The sequence below is a fragment of the Eulemur rufifrons genome, chromosome 29 (assembly GCF_041146395.1).
Source record: "Eulemur rufifrons isolate Redbay chromosome 29, OSU_ERuf_1, whole genome shotgun sequence".
In the NCBI taxonomy this organism is placed as follows: Eukaryota; Metazoa; Chordata; class Mammalia; order Primates; family Lemuridae; genus Eulemur; species Eulemur rufifrons.
Window position 1 is genome coordinate 22,123,750 of NC_091011.1, and position 14,526 is coordinate 22,138,275.

Sequence of the window (14,526 nt, forward strand, 5' to 3'; positions counted from 1 at the left end):
TGGTTTGAGGGTGATAGAAATATTTGGTATCTTGATTGCAGTGGTATTTTTAAAAGCTTATTCAACTGTTAAAACTCTTTGAATTGCACACTTTATATGGAAGCAGTTTATTCTATGTAAATTATACCCCAATAAAGTTGTTAGAGACAGCAAAAAGATCATTGGTTGGCAGCGTTTGGGGGAAGGGAGGGAAGGGCGAATAGGGGGTGCACAGGGGATTTTAGGGTGCTGGAATTGTTCCATATGATACTGTAGTGGTAGATACATGTCGTTATGCATTTGTCAAAACCAGTTCAACTGTTCACCATGGAACAATGTAAACTATGGATTGTAGTTACTATAATGTATCAATATTGGTTCATCAATTGTAATAAATGCACCACATTAATGCAAGATGTTAAAAATAAGAAAAACTGTGCAGAGAGAGAGGATATCTGGGAACTCTCTATGCTATCTGCTCGATATTTCTGTAAACCTAAAATTGCTCTAGAAAATAAAGTCTATTTTAAAAAAAGGATGGAATACCTGTATCCAAAGTAGAATATGGACTATCAACCTACCTCCTACGATTATTGTCAAGTTAATTCTTTCTTAAAACTCTGAATTCAGTTGAGAAGGAAGAGCTTTCATACACTTTTCAGTTTCACTGGAATTTTTCCCGTGAGTTAATTTTCCAAATTATACATGTATTCCATGTATCATATTCCTAATAAGTGATTTCCTTAGTCCTTAACCTTCATTTATTCCTTATAAAAAGAAGCTCACCTAAAAGACTCAAATTAGGTTAGACATGCCAGAAATAATTAACTGACTTCTATTAGAAGTGGCAGAAAATAAACTAATTTTTACTTTCCATTTTTCACTTCCACCTTTTTTTTCCACGGGTGTTCGTAAAAGGGAGTTTCGAACCTTGGTAATTGAGATGGTGATGGCCACAGATATGTCTTGTCATTTTCAACAAATCAAAGCCATGAAGACCGCTCTGCAGCAGCCAGAAGCGTAAGTGGGCCCGTGCCATCTGCATTTGTATAAGTGTTCAGACTGGTGCTTGTCCGTGCTGTTGTACCTTTGAAACATGACTTTATTGAGTGGGCTCATGAAGTGGTGATGTTTGGAGGAAAGAGCATGAAAATTGTACATGTCACAATTAGGTATGTTCTCATCAGGGCTGAAATAAATAATAGAGCCAGTAACAGTTTTTCCCAATTAGAATTTAAAATATTTCCCTGTGGGAAACTAGGATATCAAAGATCCACTTGATGCAGAGAAAACAAATAAAAGTCAGCGATTCTTAGATTCTTGTTGTTTTTTTGAATGATGCAGTCATTTCAGAAATGGGTTTGAGTCAGAGGAGTCCAGTTCAATAAGCGTAGAGACCACACTGACGAATATCCCAGTCGCAGGATGAAATGATGCCTTTTCCTCGATTTAGCTGATGTGGGGCTTGAGACAGGAGAATAGAATGGATTAAAGAATTTAATGATTTTAAAAAAAATCTTCCTGAAGTTCTGGAGAATGTGATCGTTATGCATTTGGGTGCTTTTTGGTTTACAGAATTGAAAAGCCAAAAGCCTTATCCCTCATGCTGCATACGGCAGATATTAGCCATCCTGCAAAAGCATGGGACCTCCATCATCGCTGGACAATGTCGCTCCTGGAGGAGTTCTTCAGACAGGTAACTTGTTGCTCTCCTGTCCGTCAGGGCTGTCATCACTGGATATTTTATGAATTTTATGTATCAGCAACACTATGATAAGGACTATTGAGATTATAGTAATTTTCTTTGGGGAGGGCGGGGGTTCCACAGTTTTTTTTTGGCTTCCTGATCATGTAATGTTTGAATCTTATGTCAATCCTAATTCTCAGAACATGGTATTTATATCCTGTGCATTTGTGTTGGGGAAAAAAGAAGTGTTTCCTTGTGGCAATCTTTTGTCAAAATGTCCTTTGAGGAGCCTTTTACTTTTTTGCTTTTTTTCTAATAAATTGACAAAATGGCGGTTACTGTGGCATTGCCCTGTGGGATTAAGATGTTAATCTTTCACTGATTTTTCTTTTATCATTGGTTGAGTTGTTTCATTTGAGTGGACAAGCCCATGATGTGAAATTCCAAAATGAGGTGTGGCAATTTGGGATGAGGAAATCACTAGCAACTACTGTTTCAATTATATTTACACTTAACTACATCTTAAAATTCAGAGTTGTGTTGTCTGTAAGAGTAGATGGAGTCTTTAATAAGCGTACATTGCTTTAAAACAAATAAATAAAAAATATACATAGAAGGAGAGAAATTGAAAGGGAAATAAATGCCCAGCACCAAGACTAAAGTCTTCTCAAATTCTGTCACGTGCACTAACCTCATCTCCAGCAGAGCTGCCATTCAGACATCTATCTGCTTCCAGACATGCGGGCCTGAGGTTTAAGGCATGATATGTAGATTTTGGTACCTAAATTACAGTTAATTCGGTTCTTGTTAATTTGAGAAGGGAGGTTAACAGCATAGATTCAGAGACCTCTAAGGTTCCCGTAAAACACTACTTGTAAACACTAGTCTCAACTTAGCCCCACAAACTGACAAGAGATAGGATCTTTTGCTGATTAATAAACTGTATAACTTAGATATTTGGAAAAAGATTACTTCTGTGATTATTCTTACTCTTAAGATTCTAGTTTGAATGGAAAAATTGTAGAAGGCGTGTGTGTGTGTGTGTGTGTGTGTGTGATTCCTCCTGAACCTGTACACTCTGGTAATGAAGTAGGACTAGAGTTAATAGCATATTAAACCAAAGCCAGAAGGCCCTTATTGGAGATTTTATTCCAACTAGTTTTTGGCCTAGGTCTAATCAAATCACCGCTCTCATTCCCTATGGTCTTATCTATGATTTGATGTTTTGTGTGTGTGGTGGGGAAGGATGTAGGGTAAGGTTGGACCAGATGTTTTCTTAAGACCCTTGCAGCATTAAATGCCCTACATTTCCTTCACTCTGTCCTACAGGTGTCTGTCTACACCTGCACACTTACCCTCAAGCTGTTATATACACACACCAGCAGGTACCCTCTTCAGCGTATGGTTATTTCTCTTTGCAATGTCATCCTTGGCCTCCCAGAGTAGTTCTCAAGGGAACCCAATGTTGCGAAGGAACTAGAGTTACACAAATTCATCCTTCACTGAGGGTTCATTTTGAGGCATTTTCCCAAAGGCTCTTTTCTAATAGTAGTAAGAGGATCTTCTCCAAATATCCACTCCTCTTGTCATATGGTTTCTTTGATAGCAGTTTTACAGTAATACCCCCTACAGCTGGAAGGATTCAGTCTGTTGCCAAAGGATAGCTCATAGCTAACTTATGTAAGTCTGAGGATTGAAGTGATTCCTTTTTTTAATTATGAGAGAGTGAATATGAATTACTTAAGTATGTGAACACTTTTTCCTCATAAAGGGAAGCTTATTTGTACACACATATATTTGAATTGAATGAAAATGTGGAGGCAATGTGAAAATAACCATATTGAATTTCTTGCCTGTTGGGAATGGAATGTTAGCTCACTGAACTGGAACTATTTTTGGTAATTATAATTCAGTAAATTATTTTTATTAACCTAATATTTTAACCTAGATATAAGCCATACTAAGTAACCCACACAGGAGGAATGTTGCCTCCGCTCTTAACTATAGATTTTATTTTTTTATTTATTTTATTTTTTATTGATACCTAATAATTGTACATATTCATGGAGTACATGTTATATGTTGATACAAGCATATAACATATAATGATCAAATCAGGGTAATTGGGACATGATTCACCACAAACATTTATCATTGCATTATGTTGGGAACATTTGAAAACTTCTAGCTATTTTGAAATATCATAAAGTATTGCTAGCTATAGTTGCCCTAATTGCATTATTGAACACTAGAACTTTTTGCATCTATTTAACAGTATTACCCATTAATCAACACATCTTCATTATCCCTTCCCACCACCCTTACCAACCTCTAGTAGCCACCATTCTATTCACTACCTTCATGAGGTCAACTTTTTTTTAGGTCCCATATATGAGTGTGAAAATGCAATATTTGTTTTTCTGTGCCTGGTTTATTTCACTTAAAATAATGTCCTCCAGTTCCATCCATGTTTCTGCAAATTACAAAATTTCTTCCTTTTCATGGTTAAATAATATTCCATTGTGTATATATACCACATTTTCTTTATCCATTCATCCCTTGATAAACACTTAAGCTGATTCCATATTTTAGCTATTTTGAATAATGCTGCAATAAACATAGAAGTGCAAATATCTTTTGGTTACATTTTATGTCTTTGCCTCATCCAAGCGAGGTTTAGAGGCATGCCCTTCCCCTCTGCAATGCTCACTGTGTCTATTAGTTGTGAGTTTACCCCCCGCAACCTCCTAATCCCTGGAGAATATTAATACTGTGTGAGCACCATAGTGTTGATCAGTTAGTGCCAATTTGATGGTGAGTACATGTGGAGGCCATTCCTCTGATCTTGTGATACCTCACTGCAGATAATGGGCTCACGCTCAATCCAGGAAAATATAAGAGGTGCTACATCACTGTCATTTCTTATAATTGAGTAATATTGCATTGTATACATATACAAAATTTTAATAATCCACTCATGAATTGACGGGCACTTGGGTTGTTTCCACATCCTTGCAATTGTGAATTGTGCTGCCATAAACATTCAGGTGCAGATGTCTTTATTATAGGTATCAGTCTACCAGACTTCAAGTTGTACTACAAGGCTATAGTAACTAAGACAGCATGGTACTGGCACAAGAATAGAGACACAGACCTTTGGAACAGGACTGAGAATCCAGAGATGAAACCATCCGCATATGGTAATCTAATCTTTGACAAAGCAGACTAAAATATACACTGGGTAAAAGAATCTCTTTTCAATAAATGGTGCTGGGAAAACTGGATAGCTAAATGCAGAAGACTGAAACTAGATCCCCACCTCTCACCTCTCACAAAAATCAATTCAAGATGGATAACAGACTTAAACCTAAGGCATGAAACCTTCGGAATTCTAGAAGATGTTGAGAAGACCCTTTCAGACATCAGCCTATGTAAAGAATTTTTGAATAAGACCCCCAAAGCAATCACTGTAGCAACAAAAATAAATAAATGGGATCTGATCAAATTAAAAAGCTTTTGCACAGCCAAGGAAACTACTATTAGAGCGAATAGACAACCTATAGAATGGGAGAAAATATTTGCTCTCTACACATCCGATAAAGGACTGATAATAAGAATCTATCTAGAACTTAAAAAAATCAACAAAAAAATCAAACAACCCCATCAATAAATGGGCAAAAGAAATGAACAGAAATTTTTCAAAAGAAGACAGAATAATGACCAGCAAACATATAAAAAATGCTCAACATCTCTAATCATTAGAGAAATGCAAATCAAAACCACAATGAGATATCACCTAACCCCAGTGAGATTGGCCTCTATCAAAAAATCCCAAAACAACAAATGCTGGCGAGGATGTGGAGAGACAGGAACACTCTTACACTGCTGGTGGGACTGCAAATTTGTGCAACCTCTGTGGAAAAGAACTTGGAGTTACCTCAAAGAGCTAAAAATAGAAATACTGTTTGATCCAGCAATAGCACTCTTAGGCATCTGCCCAAAAGATTACCTATAGATTTTAAATTGGACAGTTCAAATGGGAAATCTCAATGGGGCTGTGGAGTCCTTTTAAAAATTGCATTTGGAAAGCTGGGTTATATTTCAAAATAAGGGGATAGCCTCAGTGCTGATGGATGAGACCTTCCATGCTTTTCTAAAAGAGTAAGTTACAGCTTCAGTTTTATAACCATATTTTACAAAATTCAAGCCACTGCCTCAGAGTGATTTTGATGAAATATTGACTTTAAAGAAGTAGAAGTTTGCCTCCTTGGTAAATGCATCTTTTTGTAAAAGCCTTGAGATTCATTTCCATTGTATTATTGTACATTTTTATATTTTGCAAGTATCTCTTACAATTCTTATAATTTCCTCTGTGTCTATAATTATTTCCCCATTTTTATTTCATGAATTGGGTTTTCCCCTTTTTCTCTATGAAATGATCTAATTATTTGATTGTTTTATTGTTTCTTTTTTGTTTTATAATATCTTAATTAGTGTTTTCATTCTTATTAACTCATTTCTTTTACTTGACTTTATTTATTTTTTCTAACTTTCTGAGTTGGTTGCTGAATTCATTAATTTTCATTTTTGCTTATTTCATATTAGAAAATAGAAAGTTAGGAGTTTGACTGTGTCTTATCATGAATCTCATAGGTCCTTATCTGCAGTGTTCGCAATCATTCTTCACTAAATATTCTGTAATTTTGGCTTTGATTTCTCTTTTGTCCAAGAGTTGCTTCAGATTGAAGGGTTTGTTTCCTTGTTTATAATTCTCCAGTGGTAGGTTTTTTTGCTTAATAGGGTTCTAATTAATTTGTGTCTACTGAAATTCAATCAAAGAATTTTTTTGTTGCTTTGAAATTTGTATATCACCTACTAGATAATCGACTTTTGTGAATGTTTATGACTCATGAAAGGTAGATTTATTTTCAGGGTATAGAGTTAAAAGAACATCAGGTACATTCTACCTTCTTAATTATATCATTTAGGTATTTCATATATTATTTTTTAAAAGGTGAGCTATCATGGGTTGACAGGTATTTCTGTTATTTTCTCTTTTTGTGTGATATAATTTTTGCTTCATAAATGCTGATTTTATGTTATGTGGTTCTTGGATATTCATAACTGTAGCCCTTCATAGCATAGCTTATTGTACTCTTTATCATTATAAAGCCCTCTTCTTTGTCTCAGCTAATGCTTTTTCTAGAATTCAAATTAGACTCATATTAAGAATATAACCCCATCTTTGCATAGCTTTTTACTTTTAACTTTTCAGAGACACTTTGATTTGTGTGTGTCTTAAACACTGTGTATAATTGAGTTTTTTAATGACTCTATCTAAGGTTCTTTTCTCTTATTAATCAAACCCAGCCATATTAACATCTATTGAAATGACAGAAATGTTTGCGCTAAGGTGCTATCATGTTTTATATTATACTTTCTGTTTTTATGTTTTTTTAGAAATAGCTCACTAATACTGTCTGTGCCATCTGCTTTGCTATATATTTGTATCTTCTGATGATCTGGAAGTATTATATTATGTTTTTAGTTTTTCTAGTGTTTAACTTGATAATGAAAACTTTAAATCCTCTATTTATTTCTATTACTTCTTTGATATAAAAATTAGTAAACTTCTACTTCCTCCCACCTCCTCCCCAACACCTGATTTATGTGGTTTTATTAACTTGCTTAGTTTCTTCTAGTGTGTACCTTTATTATTTAAATATAACTCTATTGCTTTATATATCAGATTTAAATGATATATTTTACCCCCTCTCTAAAAGATAAGGAAGCCAGTGTTTATTTATTGCCTCTCAACATCTTTCCCTCTTTGCTTTCATAACGTAACTAATTCCTTGTCACTATTTGCCAGTTATAGTATTTCTAAGTTGTTCTGATTTTTAAAATGAGTATTCTATTTCATGTACTGTATGCTGTTTACAAAAAACACAACCCAAAACATGTGACTCAGAAAGGTAGAAAATAAATAAAGTCTGGCAAAACATAATTATCCAATTGTTCTTCTTGTCTAGGTCCACTCAGTGTTAGCATTTTGGCCATGGTCGATCCATTCATCTTGTGGTTGGCTAAAGTTGTTCCTCAAATGATTTCTTCTGGAAGCACTCATAGAAACCACATTACTGTGTGCTTGCAAGTTTTTCTACTGCTGTTGTACTTGGGTCAAGTTTGCTTGGGTATGACATTTTTGGATCAAGCTTTCTTTCCTTGAGATCTTTTGCAGATATCACCCAAAAGTCTTCCACCCTTGAGTGTTGCCCTGGAGAGGCTGAAGCCATGCTGGAATTATTTCCACATATAGATGATAAATCTTTTTGCATATGTGCCTTAAGGATTATTTCTTTTACATAAAAAACTTTTTATTATGGAAAATTTCAAACATATAAAACCTATGGATTAGTTCTTTTCCTTAAAGCCTGGTGACATTTCTAGGATGTGTTTCAATGATTGTTCTGCACTGGCTTTTCTTGGGACGTGGGTGGTCTTTTCTTCTATAGATTCAAGTTACATTGATTAAATCTTTTGATGTCTTCCATTCGTTTAGTTATCTTACTTGGGGAAAACAATTATTTATATCGGCCTCTATTTTCTTTCTTTTCCATGTCTGTTGTATTTCTTTAACATTTCTTTATCCCTCTGTTTGGCCTGCTTTTTTCATTCCTGCTGTACATGTCCCTTAACGTGTTTTCATGAAGGACAGTTCTCCTGTGTGCTGCTTCCGGCGTGATCTTTGTTAGTTATATGGTTCTGGTTTTCTCGTCCATATGTTTCCTGTGCTCTGCTAGCCCTTGCTGCCTTGAGCCCTCGTTCTGGATAATTTCAGGAGCTTCTTTCTGTTAGTAGCAATATGTTTGGTCATCACTTGGTGGCACCATTTTTCTGATGAGTGCTCTCCATCTGTTGTTTGTTTAAATTTTGTTTTGTTTTGTTTTTGCTGTTTTTGCTGCTGCTGCTGCTGCTGCTGCTGCTGCTGCTGCTGCTGCTTCCTCATCCTCTTTCTTCTTTTTCTCTTTCCCTACCTCTTCTTCTTCCCTCCCCATTTTCTCCTTCTCCTTCTTTTCATCCCCCATCCTCCTCATCCTCCTCCTCCTTCTTCTTCACTTTATTGTTATTATTTACCATCTTTGAGCAAAATGCATTCTTTTGTACCAACTGTTTGAAGATTTGTACCAGGCAGAAATCAGAGTAGTAGTATTCTAAGCTATCTGGAATTGTCCTTGGTTTATTATGAGGCTCCTGTGAAGTGGTGTGTGTGTGTGTGTGTGTGTGTGTGTGTGTGTGTTTTAGAATTTTCCCATGACTATAGTGGGCAGCAGTTGCAGGGCTCCTTGCAATTCAATCTCTGTCCTCCACCCAGACTCTTGGCATCTTGCCTCACCCCTGTCTGATGTTCACAGTATTTGGCAGCCCTTCCTCGTGTAGCTTCGATTTGAGATTACAGATTTTTCCTAGTGTTTATGTTTGCATTTCTGTTCCTCATTATCCTTATTTTTGAGGTGATAATTTCCGAGAGAGGAAAGGGCTAAAACTTTACTATGCTATCCTAACTCCAAAATCATAATACTTTTCTCATACCTTATGTTTGTGCCTTTTTCCCCTGGGACAGAAGAGTGTACGTCGCTGTGTTTTGTTCAGCTTGATCCTCCTGTTGCCTTCCCACACGTCTCCTTTCTCTTCACTCCACCTAAAAAGACTCACTTGAGATATTATCTACATGTCTTTGGAAGTTCTGGCATCAGCAGGCGTCATCTTCCCTGTGAACTTTCAATATAGACAAGACCCGTGTTTCTTTTGGCTGGTTTGCTGTTTACATATAGCTGCTGTAATGAACAACCTCCAATATGGGTAACAGCACACATAAATGGAAGTTATCACCCACTCGTGTAAAGTACAGGACAAGTGTTCCTTGATTGGCAGGTGGCTCCCCATTGAGCAGTGACTTTAGACCAGACTCTGCCATCTACCTGGCCTCCCAGGTGCTTGTCTACATTAAGCCAGCAAAAGGGGGAAGAGCATAGAAGAGCAAGCATGGGAGATTCTCCAGGCCTGAACTGTGCTGGAAACGCATCCCATCTGCTCTTGTTCTGTTACCCAGCACTGACTGGCAGTGATTCTAAACAACGTAATCTAGCTGTGTGGACAGGAAACGGACGAGGAGAAGGGTGAGGGTTTGGTGACAGCTACCTGCCTAATTGCTCTCTCTAGCTTGTCTGTCATAAATGTCCCAGTGGCCAAAGGAACTTGAGTGCTTCCAACCCAATTAGTATTTTCATTCATTCAATAGATATTCATTAACTTCCTTTTGCATGCTGACTACATGACTTTATCAGTTGGAGTTATCTTAACCTCTACCATAGGAATGATAGTTATTTATTTTTCTAAGCTGTCCTGGAAGAAAAAAAAGTGAGTTAGTTAAAAACAAATCCTTGTGACAACTGATACTTTTGCCCTTTGTTGAAAATGTTGACTTCTTCAATGAAGAGGAAAGTATATAAATAATTCCACAAGGGTCAGTAGCTATACAGAGTTATACGATACTGTGTTATCAGTCAAGTTGGATTCACCAGTAGAAGTTCATTCCTCTAAATTACTTTCAGCACATTTTTTTCCAATTCATAAGTGTATCTGTTCTCCAAAGGTAATTCAATGACCACTGTTTTAAAATAGGCTTTTAATAACTGATTCTACTCAGCTCAATTAAATATAAAAAATATAAATTGCACATAGATTTGAGTATAGGCAAGTTCATGGAATTAGAAGTTGTTTAATATCAGGCAACTTTTCAGTAATGAAATCCAAATTAATGTTTACACCTTAATAGCCAAGTGGAGAGTGTTCACACATACCCCCACCCCATTAAAATGTACCAAGAAAACAACTTGTATCCTTGCTACATGGGGAATAAAAAAGGGTTTTATTTAATATTTGTTTTAGCTGGACTCTCCGACTAAGTCACTACACCACTAGAACTTATGTTACAAATATGCTTCCTTATCTTCAAATCGTTTTTGTCATGCCACTTGAGAGACAGAGCAGTCCTCAGCAGGGCATCCTGGGAACAGAGAAGCCATTATGTCTCGTGGGGAGTTGATACAGGAAAAGGGTGTAGAAGGAACTGAGCCACTTGAAGCATGTTCCTGAGACCCTTGGATGTCCCCAGCTCCCATTGTGACCCCACTGCTCAGCTTCCTCAGAAGCCCATTCCTTTTCCGTCCTTTCCATTGACATTAAGCGTGCGTGTGAGCTAGCATCCTTTCTCTTTGGTAGCAAGCATGCCTTGGAAAGAAAAAGCATTCCATGTTTGAATGAGGCCTGGTTGCAGGCTGTTATTACCTTTTATTTACTGTGAGTTTATAGGCGATATTAATTACAATCAGATTGTGTTAGATGTGACAAATTCACTAAATGTTTCTCAAATCTTGACCTTAAATATTAGACCTACTTATTGGGAAACAACAATAGTTCCTTTAATAGTTCTTTTTATTTATTTACATACATTTTTCTCATTTCATCCTCATTATAACCCTTTGAAGTAGGGGTTCCTGTCCCACATTTAACAATTGATAACACTGAAATGTAAGGAAGGAAAATAACCTTCCTGTGGTCAATCACACATCCAGTAGGAGAAAGGCAGGGTTCAAGCACGAGTCAGTAGCCGGGATCCTGGGCCAGGGACACGAATGAGCACAGCTTCACTACTATAGGGAGGGTGACAGATTTTTCTTTTTCCTCTCAGTGTAGGACTGAAGTATTAAGCTTCTGGTACAACTTTTTAAAAATCATCTCTATCATTATTTAGGCTTTCCACAGCACTTGTTTATTATAGTGATGCTTTTTGGCATGATTGAGAATATATTGGTCAGACAACCATGTTTTATTGTTGTCTGACTTGATCAACCAAGCAAGCAATTATTTACTCTTGTTCTTTTGGGTGCACTTTTCATTATGGACTGAGCCCTGAGGTGAAGAACCCGGATGCACTTACTCCAGTCGTGTGTGGCTTTAGCACTAGAGTAAATCCGAATCAGTTCAGTTTGAATTTTAGTTCTGGACACTGCCTACAGCTGGGAGGGGGTCACTGGCGAGAGAAAGGCCACAGGTCGGCACAGGACGACTTAAGAAAACAGGAATTCTGACCGCAGTGTTGGCTCCAGTCCACACGACACATTGCTTGTTGCCTTATTTTCTGTGGGGGACCCATTGCTGCCCAACAAGGCTTTCTTTACCACAGTGTGAGCCTTTGCAGTTGGATGGAACAATTGGACCCTGGAGGGCTTCAGCCTCTAGGTGTCTTTTATGCAGAGGAGCCGTCTCCATAAGAACTTATTCCATAATGTAATTGCAATAATTAAAATAAAGACCAGTGGCCTTCCTGGCAGCTGAAGTTGTTAAATAAAATCTGGGCAGCTCAGCCTATTGTTCCTTTACTGTGCTCATTTACTGTGGCGTCCTGTTTTTCTAGGGCGACAGAGAAGCGGAGCTGGGGCTGCCTTTTTCTCCTCTGTGTGACCGCAAGTCGACTATGGTTGCTCAGTCACAAGTAGGTACGTGCTTGCCAGCCCTGTGGATGGCAGGAGCAGCAGAGTGGGAAGCCGTGGAAGTAAGCTCAGATGCTCGCAGTGATTCTCTGGCTGAGAAACTGGCTCCATTCTGTCATGCGGTGCTCATGGCTTTGCCTAAGGAGGTCGATGGAGCCGCCCTCTTCATTCTTCTCCCTGAAATGTGGCTCATTCATGGAGAATTAGACAGTGCCACTTGTGGTGCCTCTGTCATTCCCTGTTAAGAGACAAAGGGGCCTCAACTTTCCAAGGAGTTGATAAGTACAGTTTGCAGGAAGCCTGTTCTACCTTAGCCTCTCCATTCTGCGTGCAATACTGAAGTCACCGTGGCATTTCTCCTGATGAATGCTTCTAGCCCTCTTTTCAGGACAGCCCCATTTCCTGGATCACCCTACTTCTAGGAATGACTCTTTTAAAATGTTTCCTTCCTTCCTTCCTTCCTTCCTTCCTTCCTTCCTTCCTTCCTTCCTCCCTCCCTCCCTCCCTCCTTCCTTCCTTCCTTCCTTCCTTCCTTCTTTCTTTCCTTCCTTGTTTCTTTCTTCTCTTCCTTACTCCCTTCCTCCCTTTCTCTCTTCCTTTCTTTTTTTAAAAAAGCACTTTTTTGGGGCGGGGGGTAAAGATAACTTTCACATTGCTAATAACCATAGTATATGCATTACAAAATCCTCAGCTGTGGGAGAGGGTCTGAGTGCCATATATAAATTAAATATCAGTGATCTCCATCTTTGAAGAGTCTGAAATCATTGAAAAAAGAAATTCAATAAGGATTTATGGATTTTTCCATTTGTGTTTGGAGTGCTTATTCTTTTTTTTTTTTTCATAATATATATTGAATCCCTGTTGGCTGTTGGGCACTGCTAGGCACTATAGCAGATGTTATAAGAACAAAGACAAATTATACATGGTGCCTGCTCTCAAATCATTAAACTAGTATTGGGTGGTGGGAAAGATGTTATAAAAACAAAAATCCATTAGAATTTTACAATGCTAAGGTAAAATTTTGTACATAGTACAATGGAGTGCAAAACAGAGTGTGTGAACTATTAATATTAGATTTATTGAGGGGCAGTGTTTGAGTCAAGTCCTAAGAAGTGAGTAGGCGTTGTCTAGGGCGGTAAATGGTGATGTGTATCAGCGGTGACTTAGGGGTGGGCGGAAGGGCATTCCAGGCAGTGTATGCAGCATATACAACGGAGGGAAACTTAAAAACTACGTAAGTATGGTCAGCGAATTCTAAACAGTTCCATATGGCAAGAGCAGTGGGTAGGAAGTAGGATGCAGTGAGGGACATATCAGGCCCAGATTTTATATTGTGTTAAGAATAGCATGTGTTTATACTTTCCTGTAGGAAATGAGGGCATATCTAAAGAATTTTAAGTGAGGTTAAAAATATGTAAATTCTTGTTTTAGCCTGTGGGCTTAATCTGGCCCACCACCTGTTCTTGTAAATAAAGTTTTATTACAACACAGCTAAGCCTGTTCATTTGCATATTGTCTATGGATGCTTTTGTACTACAGTGGCAGAGTTAAGTGTTTTTGATAGAGATGATATGGCCTGCAAAGTCTAAAATAGCTATGTGGTCCTTTACAGATGAAGTTTGCCAAGCCCTGTTTGGGAAGATATCTCTGCCAGTAGCATGGAGGATTAATTGGAGGGTTTTCAGTAAGATTAGAGGCAAGGAAATCAGTCGGGCGCCCACTGCAGGATTACAGGGAAGGGATGATGAACGTCAGAACTAAGGCAGTAACAGAGACTGTCCAGAAGAGAGATGGCACTGAAAGTGCTGAGGATTTGGCTAGAGGCAAAGCTAAAATAAAGGCAGCAATCTAGATTAAGTGGTTGGACCATAGTCCATTTACAAAGGTAGGGGTGGAGGAGCTGATGAGTTGGTTCTGGTCGAGTTGAACTTGGGAGAAAAAAGAAAGGCGAAAATGGTTTCATCAAACACTTCAGTTTTGGCTTAAAATTATACTGCAATTAAGTGTAATCCAAACTTGGCTACCAGTGTTTCCTTATCAGGATACTGTTGGTATTTGGTTGGGACAATTCTTGTTTTGCCAATTATATTGTAGCACTTTTAGCATCCTTCACTGCTGAGCATTAAATACCAGTATCAACCCCACCTCAGTCATTGTGAAAAACAAATACGCCCTCTACATTTCCAAACAGCCCCTGCAGAGAGGGGCGGGCAGCATTTCCTTTGGTTGGTATTTAGCTCCTTCCAGCTTTCATGTGGCTGCGTAATGAATCACCCTCTCCCCATTAGCTCTAGCTCACATTTT

General features: G+C 37.9%; 1 protein-coding gene across 2 annotated transcripts in view; it reads left to right on the top strand.

Moving 5' to 3' along the window:
• PDE1C (phosphodiesterase 1C) overlaps window positions 1-14,526 on the top strand; it is a 485,677-nt gene that overhangs the window by 403,941 nt on the left and 67,210 nt on the right. For both annotated transcript variants that reach the window (XM_069461523.1, XM_069461524.1), the window contains 3 exons: window positions 898-999; window positions 1,555-1,675; window positions 12,147-12,228. In XM_069461523.1, coding sequence (XP_069317624.1) covers window positions 898-999; window positions 1,555-1,675; window positions 12,147-12,228 — 305 coding nt within the window. The remainder of the gene's footprint in view (window positions 1-897; window positions 1,000-1,554; window positions 1,676-12,146; window positions 12,229-14,526) is intronic.